The 13,925-nt window shown below is 42.7% G+C and overlaps 2 protein-coding genes across 2 annotated transcripts; both read left to right on the top strand.

Moving 5' to 3' along the window:
* The first annotated feature begins 941 nt into the window (after positions 1 to 941).
* Positions 942 to 2,530, top strand: LOC147928446 (uncharacterized). The gene is made up of 3 exons (XM_087486145.1): positions 942 to 1,959; positions 2,062 to 2,104; positions 2,503 to 2,530. The coding sequence occupies exons 1-3, from the start codon at positions 942 to 944 to the stop codon at positions 2,528 to 2,530; spliced, it is 1,089 nt and encodes a 362-aa protein (XP_087342271.1).
* A 5,882-nt stretch (positions 2,531 to 8,412) lies between these two features.
* LOC147928445 (uncharacterized) lies at positions 8,413 to 12,684 on the top strand. The gene is made up of 4 exons (XM_087486143.1): positions 8,413 to 9,379; positions 10,565 to 11,360; positions 11,751 to 12,006; positions 12,088 to 12,684. The coding sequence occupies exons 1-4, from the start codon at positions 8,413 to 8,415 to the stop codon at positions 12,682 to 12,684; spliced, it is 2,616 nt and encodes an 871-aa protein (XP_087342269.1).
* The last annotated feature ends 1,241 nt before the right edge of the window (positions 12,685 to 13,925 follow it).

Here is a 13,925-nt window from a genome sequence, read left to right as displayed (position 1 = left end):
TGGACACCACTTTTACCCATTTTGTCCCGGAATAGGCTAAAACCAAGAAAACATTGATTCGAAGCAGTAAACAGCTTTGTTACTGTTTTTAGGGTCAGAATGTGGGACATCCAATGCATTTAACTAATTGCAAGAGTTCGGGATGAATTTGGTGTGTTTAGACAACACTTGAACCCGTTTATCCCAAAACAGGCTTAAACAAAGAAAAAAGGCTAAAACCGCGAGAAAACATTGATTCGAAGCAGTACACAGCTATGTTACTCTTTCTAGGGTCAAAATATGTAACAATCCAATGCATTTGACTAATTATATGAGTTTGGGTTGAATTTGGAGTGTTTAGACACCGCTTTTACCCATTTTGTATGAGAACTCACACCATGTCCGTACAATGCACCTCGTCCGTACAACCACTCCGAGATGGGCCATCCGTACACATTAGAGGCTGTCCGTACACATTCGAGGTCCAGCGAGACCAGCCCACAAGACAAGGTCTCCAACGGTCACTTAGGCTCTAGAATCTTCTTCCCTCTAGCCGTTGTCGATATCACACAAGTGGGAAGCAAAGAGAAGTCAAACAAGAGTCACATGTGTGTGTTAAAGAGAACATGTCACTTTCAGTCATGTAACTTGTGCATAGGATCTGTAAAGAATATTCCACTTTGTATAGCCTATAATTAGATTGTAACTAGGAACCATTTTAGGTAAGAAGTTTCTTCTTCTACACTCCCTTACACTTCAACTCTCTCTCTCGTTCCATACACTCGATTTCTACACTACCACACTTCTAAATCTTACATGGTATCAGAGCCATTTAGTTCCTAACTCTGAATCTCTCACCCACCTTATACTTCCGCTTCATCTCTCTTTCATTCTCTGTTTCGACTTAAGGGACATCTCTCTTTAACTGTTGGATAATAACATTGACCAGCGGACAAAACTCCATGGAAGGCACCAAGACATTGATTGTTCCAGTTACTCTCAAAGGAGAGAACTATTTGTTGTGGGCAAGAACCACAAAGACGGCCCTATGTGGCCGAGGGCTTTGGACCCATATTACCACAAAGGAGGCTCCCAAGGAAGAGCCTACCCAAGACGGCAAAGAAGCGGTCACTAGCGGCGAAGCCAAGTGGTTCCAAGAGGACCAAAGTGTGCTCGCCATCATCCAGAACTCTCTTGATGCTCCAATACTCGAAGCCTACTCTTACTGTGAAACGGCTAAGGACCTATGGGACACACTACAAAATGTGTTTGGTAACACTACCAATTTAAACCGAGTCTTTGAGATCAAGAGAGCCATAAACAATCTAAGCCAAGAAGACATGGAGTTCACCAAACACTTTGGGAAGTTTCGGTCTCTTTGGGCAGAGCTTGAGATGCTTAGGCCGGCTACACTTGATCCGGCCATCTTGAACGAGAGGCGCGAGCAGGACAAGGTGTTCGGCCTCCTCCTCACGCTAAACCCATCCTACAACGACCTCATCAAACACATATTGAGGTCAGCCAAGCTCCCTAGCCTAGAGGACGTGTGCAACCAGATTCAAAAGGAACATGGTTCCATGGGGCTGTTTGGAAGCAAGGGGGAGCTTATAACCGCTAACAAGGCTGATGGAGCAACCGCAAACAAGGGCTACTACCGAGGTGACGACAAGAACCCTCCAGTATGCAACCATTGTAAGAAGCCGGGCCACTTCAAGAATCAGTGTTGGATCCTCCACCCACATCTCCGAGCCAACCGGTCTATGAACAACCGTGGGGCACCAAGAGCTCATCAAGCGACTATGGAGCCGCCAAGCGCCGAGTCAAACCAACGAGTCTCTGACCTGAACGGAACCGCCCTGGCAGCCAACACTGACCTTGTGAGGAAGTCTGACCTCGACGCTCTCATTAAGGCCCTCAAAGAAAAATCCGGTTACTCCCATCTTGCTCTAAATCAAACTAAACCGCTTATAGTTGATTCTGGTGCATCACATCATATGATTAGTGATCCTAGGTTGATTAGTGATATTAAACCTGCTAATGGTAATGTTGTGATAGCTAATGGTGAGAAGGTGCCGGTTAAAGGCATAGGGAATTTGAAAGTGTTTGATAAGGAAACTAAAGCCTTGTATATGCCAAATTTCACATCTAACTTACAATCAGTTAAGAGAACCACCACTGATTTAAATTGCTATGCAATATTTGGTCCTAACAAGGTTCATTTTCAGGATATTGAGACAAGTAAAGTTCTTGGCCAAGGAGGTTCCAAGGATGATCTCTATGTGCTTGAGGACTTGAATCTATCTTCTTCTGCATCTTGTTTTAATTCTGTTATTGTTAGACCTAGTGATTCTATTTTACATGCTAGGCTAGGACATCCTCACACTAGAGCCTTAAATTTGATGTTTCCTAATATTTCTTTTAAAAATGATGAGTGTGAGGCTTGTATTCTTGGTAAACATTGCAAATCTGTTTTTCCTAAGTCTATTACTATTTATGAAAATTGTTTTGATTTAATCCATTCAGATGTCTGGACATCTCCTTGTCTATCTAGAGATAACCAAAAATACTTTGTCACCTTCATTGATGAAAAATCTAAGTATACTTGGCTAACACTTCTTCCCACTAAAGATAGGGTGCTTGAGGCATTTGTTAGTTTTCAGAATTATGTGACTAACCATTACAATGCAAAAATTAAGATTTTGAGATCAGATAATGGTGGGGAATACACAAGTCATGCCTTCAAGCAACACCTTACAAAATTTGGCATAATTCACCAAACAAGTTGTCCATACACCCCACAAAAAAATGGTGTGGCTGAGAGAAATAATAGACACCTCATGGAGGTAGCAAGGTCCATGATGTTTCACACCAATGTTCCAAAACGGTTTTGGGGCGACGCGGTCCTTACCGCATGTTACCTCATTAACCGCACTCCCACCAAGATCCTACTTGACATTTCCCCATTTGAGGTATTAAACAAAGAACAACCCACATTTGATCACTTACGTGTGTTTGGGTGTACTTGTTTTGTCTTAAGACCAGGTGAGCTCCGAGACAAACTAGAGGCTAAAAGCACCAAAGCGGTGTTCCTTGGGTACTCCACCACACAAAAAGGCTACAAGTGCTATGATCCAGAAACTAAACGAGTAATGGTCTCTCGTGATGTGAAGTTTGTCGAGTCTCAAGGGTACTACAACAAAAAGAATTGGGAAGATCTTCGTGACTTACCCTCGTCCACATCCGATCGCACAAGGAACCTCCGTATTATACTCGAGCGGCTAGGCGTCGAAAATGCTCGGGCCAAAGACAATCCACCCGGGACAGATTCACCAGGAGAACCTGTTCCACCCATTGAACTTGCTCATAATGATTCAGAACAGTCCGATGTGCCGCCTACTCAGCAGCCTCAGTCCACTCCGGATTCTCCGATGAACACCAACGACGAGTCTATGCTAGAAGAAGAGGTCTCACCCGAGGAACTGGTCACACGACCCACAACTAATCATGATAATGAAGACATTATTCCCCTCCGGCGAAGCCAGCGTCTCAAGTTCCCCCCATCCAACTGGAAGAACACTCGCGTGTACTACAACAACATGGCCGTTGCACACCCTATTCAAGTCGTATGTACGCTTGCCCATTTTCCTATGGAACATCAAGTCTTCCTTGGCCAAATTGACAAACATTGGGTTCGAGAGACATATGATGAGGCCAAGGACCACAAGGTTTGGCGCGATGCGGTTCATGCGGAGAAAACGGCCATGGAGAAAAATCGCACTTGGGATGAGGCTGACCTACCGAAAGGCAAGAAGGCCATCACATCACGATGGATCTTCACGATTAAGTACAAAAGTGATGGTGAGATTGAACGTTACAAGGCCAGACTCGTGGCTCGAGGGTTTACTCAAACGTATGGGGAGGACTATAAGGATACGTTTGCTCCGGTGGCCAAACTACAAACAGTTCGAGTTATCCTCTCCTTGGCCACAAACTTGGATTGGGATCTATGGCAAATGGACGTGAAGAACGCGTTCTTACAAGGAGAACTTGAAGACGAGGTCTACATGAGGCCACCGCCCGGTCTAGAAGACACCATCGGCCCGGGAAAAGTGTTTAAACTCAACAAGGCTATATATGGTCTCAAGCAATCACCTAGAGCATGGTACCACAAACTGAGTACAACCTTGCTTGGGAGAGGCTTTCGCAAGTCAGAATCAGATCATACACTCTTCACACTACCAAGTGACAAAGGTATAGTGGTCATACTAGTATATGTTGATGATATCATCATATCTGGAAGTGACAAGGTAGGCATTCAAGATACTAAAGAGTTTCTTAAATCAGTATTTGATATTAAAGATCTTGGAGAGCTTAAATATTTCCTTGGTATAGAAGTATATAGGTCTGATGAAGGATTATTCCTATCACAAAGGAAATATGCACTTGACCTCTTAAGTGAAGCAGGAAAGCTTGGATCAAAGGCAGTGACAACTCCACTTGAGGAAAACTATAAGACAGGAGGAAAGGGGGAGCTTGATGCAGCTCCAATTGAAGATGTCACACGATATCGACGTATAGTGGGTAAGCTTATATACCTTACCATTACTCGGCCTGACATTTGTTTTGCTGTGAACCAGGTAAGTCAACACATGCAAAACCAACCTAGACACCACTGGAACATGGTAAACCGGATCCTCAAGTACATCAAAGGTGCACCAGGACAAGGCATTTGGATGGGAAGGAATGAAAACACGGAACTGGTGGGCTATTGCGATGCTGACTACGCCGGAGATCGAGAGGATCGCCGATCAACCACTGGATATTGCACATTCTTAGGGGGCAATCTCGTGACATGGAAGAGCAAGAAGCAAAAAGTCGTATCTCTATCAAGCGCCGAAGCCGAGTATAGGGCCATGAGGAAACTTACAACCGAATTAATGTGGCTTAAAGCTCTACTCAAGGATCTTGGAGTCGAGTCTACAAAGCCTATCACTATGCACTGCGACAACGAAGCAGCTATTCACATAGCCACAAATTCAGTGTTTCATGAGAGGACAAAACACATTGAAGTCGACTGTCACAAGGTGCGAGAGCAGATTCAACTTGGTGTTACTCTCCCATGCCACACCAACACCAAAGAACAACTAGCCGATATTCTCACCAAGGCAGCCAGTCTACAAGTTTGTGAGTATATCCACTCTAAGCTAGGCCTTAGAGATCTCACTAGGCCATGAGGATTCCCTACCATGGCACCTACACTCTTTTTCCCTTATGTATAGTTTCTCCCAAGTGGTTTTCTATACTAAGGTTTTTAATGAGGTAGGTGCTCATGAGTCCAAGCTTGATGTTTCATACTCGATCAAGCTTGAGGGGGAGTATGAGAACTCACACCATGTCCGTACAATGCACCTCGTCCGTACAACCACTCCGAGATGGGCCATCCGTACACATTAGAGGCTGTCCGTACACATTCGAGGTCCAGCGAGACCAGCCCACAAGACAAGGTCTCCAACGGTCACTTAGGCTCTAGAATCTTCTTCCCTCTAGCCGTTGTCAATATCACACAAGTGGGAAGCAAAGAGAAGTCAAACAAGAGTCACATGTGTGTGTTAAAGAGAACATGTCACTTTCAGTCATGTAACTTGTGCATAGGATCTGTAGAGAATATTCCACTTTGTATAGCCTATAATTAGATTGTAACTAGGAACCATTTTAGGTAAGAAGTAAGAATTCTTCTTCTACACTCCCTTACACTTCAACTCTCTCTCTCGTTCCATACACTCGATTTCTACACTACCACACTTCTAAATCTTACATTTTGTCCCGAAACAGGCTAAAACCGATAAAACATTGATTCGAAGCAGTAAACAGCTTTGTTACTGTTTCTAGGGTCAGATTGTGTAACAATTTAATGCATTTGACTAATTGTAAGAGTTCGGGATAAATTTGTAGTGTTTAAAAAACACTTAAACACGTTTTATCCCAAAACAGGCTTAAACCAAGAAAACAGACTAAAACCGAGAGAAAACAATGATTCGAAGCCGTAAACAGCTATGTAACTCTTTCTAAGGTCAAAATATGTAACAATCCAATGCATTTGACTAATTATAAGAGTTCGGGTTGAATTTGGAGTGTTTAGACACCACTTCTACCCATTTTGTCCCGAAACAGGCTAAAACCAAGAAAACATTGATTTGAAGCAGTAAACAGCTTTGTTACTGTTTCTAGGGTCAGAATGTGGGACGATCCAATGCATTTAACTAATTGCAAGATTTCAGGATGAATTTGGAGTGTTTAGACAACACTTGAACCTGTTTTATCCCAAAACATGCTTAAACCGAGAAAACAGGCTAAAACCGAGAGCAAACATTGATTCGAAGCAGTACACAACTATGTTACTCTTTCTAGGGTCAACATATGTAACAATCCAATGCATTTGACTAATTTTACGAGTTAGGGTTGAATTTGGAGTGTTTAGACACCGCTTTTACCCATTTTGTCCCGAAACAGGCTAAAACCGATAAAACATTGATTCAAAGCAGTAAACAGCTTTTTTACTGTTTCTAGGGTCAGAATGTGTGACAATTTAATGCATTTGACTAATTGTAAGAGTTCGGGATAAATTTGGAGTGTTTAGAAAACACTTAAACACGTTTTATCCCAAAACAGGCCTAAACCGAGAAAACAGACTAAAACCGAGAAAAAAAATTGATTCGAAGCCATAAACAGCTATATAACTCTTTCTAAGGTCAAAATATGTAACAATCCAATGCATTTGACTAATGATAAGAGTTCGGGTTGAATTTGGAGTGTTTAGACACCACTTCTACCCATTTTGTCCCGAACAGGCTAAAACCAAGAAAACATTGATTTGAAGTAGTAAACAGCTTTGTTACTGTTTCTAGGGTCAGAATGTGGGACGATCCAATGCATTTAACTAATTGCAAGATTTCGGGATGAATTTGGAGTGTTTAGACAACACTTGAACCTGTTTTATCCCAAAACATGCTTAAACCGAGAAAACAGGCTAAAAACCGAGAGCAAACATTGATTCGAAGCAGTACACAACTATGTTACTCTTTCTAGGGTCAACATATGTAACAATCCAATACATTTGACTAATTATACGAGTTCGGGTTGAATTTGGAGTGTTTAGACACCACTTTTACCCATTTTGTCCCGAAACAGGCTAAAACCGATAAAACATTGATTCAAAGCAGTAAACAGCTTTTTTACTGTTTCTAAGGTCAGAATGTGTGATAATTCAATGCATTTGACTAATTGTAAGAGTTTGGGATGAATTTGGAGTGTTTAGACAACACTTAAACCCGTTTTATCCCAAAACAGGCTTAAACCGAGAAAACAGGCTAAAACCGAGAGAAAACATTGATTCGAAGCAGTAAACAGCTATGTAACTCTTTCTAGGGTCAAAATATGTAACAATCCAATGCGTTTGACTAATTATAAAAGTTCAGGTTGAATTTGGAGTGTTTGGACACCACTTTTACCCATTTTGTCCTGGAATAGGCTAAAACCAAGAAAACATTGATTCGAAGCAGTAAACAGCTTTGTTACTGTTTTTAGGGTCAGAATGTGGGACATCCAATGCATTTAACTAATTGCAAGAGTTCGGGATGAATTTGGTGTGTTTAGACAACACTTGAACCCGTTTATCCCAAAACAGGCTTAAACAAAGAAAAAAGGCTAAAACCGCGAGAAAACATTGATTCGAAGCAGTACACAGCTATGTTACTCTTTCTAGGGTCAAAATATGTAACAATCCAATGCATTTGACTAATTATATGAGTTTGGGTTGAATTTGGAGTGTTTAGACACCGCTTTTACCCATTTTGTATGAGAACTCACACCATGTCCGTACAATGCACCTCGTCCGTACAACCACTCCGAGATGGGCCATCCGTACACATTAGAGGCTGTCCGTACACATTCGAGGTCCAGCGAGACCAGCCCACAAGACAAGGTCTCCAACGGTCACTTAGGCTCTAGAATCTTCTTCCCTCTAGCCGTTGTCGATATCACACAAGTGGGAAGCAAAGAGAAGTCAAACAAGAGTCACATGTGTGTGTTAAAGAGAACATGTCACTTTCAGTCATGTAACTTGTGCATAGGATCTGTAAAGAATATTCCACTTTGTATAGCCTATAATTAGATTGTAACTAGGAACCATTTTAGGTAAGAAGTTTCTTCTTCTACACTCCCTTACACTTCAACTCTCTCTCTCGTTCCATACACTCGATTTCTACACTACCACACTTCTAAATCTTACATGGTATCAGAGCCATTTAGTTCCTAACTCTGAATCTCTCACCCACCTTATACTTCCGCTTCATCTCTCTTTCATTCTCTGTTTCGACTTAAGGGACATCTCTCTTTAACTGTTGGATAATAACATTGACCAGCGGACAAAACTCCATGGAAGGCACCAAGACATTGATTGTTCCAGTTACTCTCAAAGGAGAGAACTATTTGTTGTGGGCAAGAACCACAAAGACGGCCCTATGTGGCCGAGGGCTTTGGACCCATATTACCACAAAGGAGGCTCCCAAGGAAGAGCCTACCCAAGACGGCAAAGAAGCGGTCACTAGCGGCGAAGCCAAGTGGTTCCAAGAGGACCAAAGTGTGCTCGCCATCATCCAGAACTCTCTTGATGCTCCAATACTCGAAGCCTACTCTTACTGTGAAACGGCTAAGGACCTATGGGACACACTACAAAATGTGTTTGGTAACACTACCAATTTAAACCGAGTCTTTGAGATCAAGAGAGCCATAAACAATCTAAGCCAAGAAGACATGGAGTTCACCAAACACTTTGGGAAGTTTCGGTCTCTTTGGGCAGAGCTTGAGATGCTTAGGCCGGCTACACTTGATTCGGCCATCTTGAACGAGAGGCGCGAGCAGGACAAGGTGTTCGGCCTCCTCCTCACGCTAAACCCATCCTACAACGACCTCATCAAACACATATTGAGGTCAGACAAGCTCCCTAGCCTAGAGGACGTGTGCAACCAGATTCAAAAGGAACATGGTTCCATGGGGCTGTTTGGAAGCAAGGGGGAGCTTATAACCGCTAACAAGGCTGATGGAGCAACCGCAAACAAGGGCTACTACCGAGGTGACGACAAGAACCCTCCAGTATGCAACCATTGTAAGAAGCCGGGCCACTTCAAGAATCAGTGTTGGATCCTCCACCCACATCTCCGAGCCAACCGGTCTATGAACAACCGTGGGGCACCAAGAGCTCATCAAGCGACTATGGAGCCGCCAAGCGCCGAGTCAAACCAACGAGTCTCTGACCTGAACGGAACCGCCCTGGCAGCCAACACTGACCTTGTGAGGAAGTCTGACCTCGACGCTCTCATTAAGGCCCTCAAAGAAAACTCCGGTAACTCCCATCTTGCTCTAAATCAAACTAAACCGCTTATAGTTGATTCTGGTGCATCACATCATATGATTAGTGATCCTAGGTTGATTAGTGATATTAAACCTGCTAATGGTAATGTTGTGATAGCTAATGGTGAGAAGGTGCCGGTTAAAGGCATAGGGAATTTGAAAGTGTTTGATAAGGAAACTAAAGCCTTGTATATGCCAAATTTCACATCTAACTTACTATCAGTTAAGAGAACCACCACTGATTTAAATTGCTATGCAATATTTGGTCCTAACAAGGTTCATTTTCAGGATATTGAGACAAGTAAAGTTCTTGGCCAAGGAGGTTCCAAGGATGATCTCTATGTGCTTGAGGACTTGAATCTATCTTCTTCTGCATCTTGTTTTAATTCTGTTATTGTTAGACCTAGTGATTCTATTTTACATGCTAGGCTAGGACATCCTCACACTAGAGCCTTAAATTTGATGTTTCCTAATATTTCTTTTAAAAATGATGAGTGTGAGGCTTGTATTCTTGGTAAACATTGCAAATCTGTTTTTCCTAAGTCTATTACTATTTATGAAAATTGTTTTGATTTAATCCATTCAGATGTCTGGACATCTCCTTGTCTATCTAGAGATAACCAAAAATACTTTGTCACCTTTATTGATGAAAAATCTAAGTATACTTGGCTAACACTTCTTCCCACCAAAGATAGGGTGCTTGAGGCATTTGTTAGTTTTCAGAATTATGTGACTAACCATTACAATGCAAAAATTAAGATTTTGAGATCAGATAATGGTGGGGAATACACAAGTCATGCCTTCAAGCAACACCTTACAAAATTTGGCATAATTCACCAAACAAGTTGTCCATACACCCCACAAAAAAATGGTGTGGCTGAGAGAAATAATAGACACCTCATGGAGGTAGCAAGGTCCATGATGTTTCACACCAATGTTCCAAAACGGTTTTGGGGCGACGCGGTCCTTACCGCATGTTACCTCATTAACCGCACTCCCACCAAGATCCTACTTGACATTTCCCCATTTGAGGTATTAAACAAAGAACAACCCACATTTGATCACTTACGTGTGTTTGGGTGTACTTGTTTTGTCTTAAGACCAGGTGAGCTCCGAGACAAACTAGAGGCTAAAAGCACCAAAGCGGTGTTCCTTGGGTACTCCACCACACAAAAAGGCTACAAGTGCTATGATCCAGAAACTAAACGAGTAATGGTCTCTCGTGATGTGAAGTTTGTCGAGTCTCAAGGGTACTACAACAAAAAGAATTGGGAAGATCTTCGTGACTTACCCTCGTCCACATCCGATCGCACAAGGAACCTCCGTATTATACTCGAGCGGCTAGGCGTCGAAAATGCTCGGGCCAAAGACAATCCACCCGGGACAGATTCACCAGGAGAACCTGTTCCACCCATTGAACTTGCTCATAATGATTCAGAACAGTCCGATGTGCCGCCTACTCAGCAGCCTCAGTCCACTCCGGATTCTCCGATGAACACCAACTACGAGTCTATGCTAGAAGAAGAGGTCTCACCCGAGGAACTGGTCACACGACCCACAACTAATCATGATAATGAAGACATTATTCCCCTCCGGCGAAGCCAGCGTCTCAAGTTCCCCCCATCCAACTGGAAGAACACTCGCGTGTACTACAACAACATGGCCGTTGCACACCCTATTCAAGCCGTATGTAAGCTTGCCCATTTTCCTATGGAACATCAAGTCTTCCTTGGCCAAATTGACAAACATTGGGTTCGAGAGACATATGATGAGGCCAAGGACCACAAGGTTTGGCGCGATGCGGTTCATGCGGAGAAAACGGCCATGGAGAAAAATCGCACTTGGGATGAGGCTGACCTACCGAAAGGCAAGAAGGCCGTCACATCACGATGGATCTTCACGATTAAGTACAAAAGTGATGGTGAGATTGAACGTTACAAGGCCAGACTCGTGGCTCGAGGGTTTACTCAAACGTATGGGGAGGACTATAAGGATACGTTTGCTCCGGTGGCCAAACTACACACAGTTCGAGTTATCCTCTCCTTGGCCACAAACTTGGATTGGAATCTATGGCAAATGGACGTGAAGAACGCGTTCTTACAAGGAGAACTTGAAGACGAGGTCTACATGAGGCCACCGCCCGGTCTAGAAGACACCATCGGCCCGGGAAAAGTGTTTAAACTCAACAAGGCTATATATGGTCTCAAGCAATCACCTAGAGCATGATACCACAAACTGAGTACAACCTTGCTTGGGAGAGGCTTTCGCAAGTCAGAATCAGATCATACACTCTTCACACTACCAAGTGACAAAGGTATAGTGGTCATACTAGTATATGTTGATGATATCATCATATCTGGAAGTGACAAGGTAGGCATTCAAGATACTAAAGAGTTTCTTAAATCAGTATTTGATATTAAAGATCTTGGAGAGCTTAAATATTTCCTTGGTATAGAAGTATATAGGTCTGATGAAGGATTATTCCTATCACAAAGGAAATATGCACTTGACCTCTTAAGTGAAGCAGGAAAGCTTGGATCAAAGGCAGTGACAACTCCACTTGAGGAAAACTATAAGACAGGAGGAAAGGGGGAGCTTGATGCAGCTCCAATTGAAGATGTCACACGATATCGACGTTTAGTGGGTAAGCTTATATACCTTACCATTACTCGGCCTGACATTTGTTTTGCTGTGAACCAGGTAAGTCAACACATGCAAAACCAACCTAGACACCACTGGAACATGGTAAACCGGATCCTCAAGTACATCAAAGGTGCACCAGGAGAAGGCATTTGGATGGGAAGGAATGAAAACACGGAACTGGTGGGCTATTGCGATGCTGACTACGCCGGAGATCGAGAGGATCGCCGATCAACCACTGGATATTGCACATTCTTAGGGGGCAATCTCGTGACATGGAAGAGCAAGAAGCAAAAAGTCGTATCTCTATCAAGCGCCGAAGCCGAGTATAGGGCCATGAGGAAACTTACAACCGAATTAATGTGGCTTAAAGCTCTACTCAAGGATCTTGGAGTCGAGTCTACAAAGCCTATCACTATGCACTGCGACAACGAAGCAGCTATTCACATAGCCACAAATACAGTGTTTCATGAGAGGACAAAACACATTGAAGTCGACTGTCACAAGGTGCGAGAGCAGATTCAACTTGGTGTTACTCTCCCATGCCACACCAACACCAAAGAACAACTAGCCGATATTCTCACCAAGGCAGCCAGTCTACAAGTTTGTGAGTATATCCACTCTAAGCTAGGCCTTAGAGATCTCACTAGGCCATGAGGATTCCCTACCATGGCACCTACACTCTTTTTCCCTTATGTATAGTTTCTCCCAAGTGGTTTTCTATACTAAGGTTTTTAATGAGGTAGGTGCTCATGAGTCCAAGCTTGATGTTTCATACTCGATCAAGCTTGAGGGGGAGTATGAGAACTCACACCATGTCCGTACAATGCACCTCGTCCGTACAACCACTCCGAGATGGGCCATCCGTACACATTAGAGGCTGTCCGTACACATTCGAGGTCCAGCGAGACCAGCCCACAAGACAAGGTCTCCAACGGTCACTTAGGCTCTAGAATCTTCTTCCCTCTAGCCGTTGTCAATATCACACAAGTGGGAAGCAAAGAGAAGTCAAACAAGAGTCACATGTGTGTGTTAAAGAGAACATGTCACTTTCAGTCATGTAACTTGTGCATAGGATCTGTAGAGAATATTCCACTTTGTATAGCCTATAATTAGATTGTAACTAGGAACCATTTTAGGTAAGAAGTAAGAATTCTTCTTCTACACTCCCTTACACTTCAACTCTCTCTCTCGTTCCATACACTCGATTTCTACACTACCACACTTCTAAATCTTACATTTTGTCCCGAAACAGGCTAAAACCGATAAAACATTGATTCGAAGCAGTAAACAGCTTTGTTACTGTTTCTAGGGTCAGATTGTGTGACAATTTAATGCATTTGACTAATTGTAAGAGTTCGGGATAAATTTGTAGTGTTTAAAAAACACTTAAACACGTTTTATCCCAAAACAGGCTTAAACCAAGAAAACAGACTAAAACCGAGAGAAAACAATGATTCGAAGCCGTAAACAGCTATGTAACTCTTTCTAAGGTCAAAATATGTAACAATCCAATGCATTTGACTAATTATAAGAGTTCGGGTTGAATTTGGAGTGTTTAGACACCACTTCTACCCATTTTGTCCCGAAACAGGCTAAAACCAAGAAAACATTGATTTGAAGCAGTAAACAGCTTTGTTACTGTTTCTAGGGTCAGAATGTGGGACGATCCAATGCATTTAACTAATTGCAAGATTTCAGGATGAATTTGGAGTGTTTAGACAACACTTGAACCTGTTTTATCCCAAAACATGCTTAAACCGAGAAAACAGGCTAAAACCGAGAGCAAACATTGATTCGAAGCAGTACACAACTATGTTACTCTTTCTAGGGTCAACATATGTAACAATCCAATGCATTTGACTAATTATACGAGTTAGGGTTGAATTTGGAGTGTT

This window comes from Camelina sativa, chromosome 14, assembly GCF_030686135.1.
Source record: "Camelina sativa cultivar CO46 ecotype springtype chromosome 14, ASM3068613v1".
Classification (NCBI taxonomy): Eukaryota; Viridiplantae; Streptophyta; class Magnoliopsida; order Brassicales; family Brassicaceae; genus Camelina; species Camelina sativa.
The sequence above is the reverse complement of the archived record's forward strand: the minus strand, read 5'-3'. Positions and strand labels throughout refer to the sequence as shown.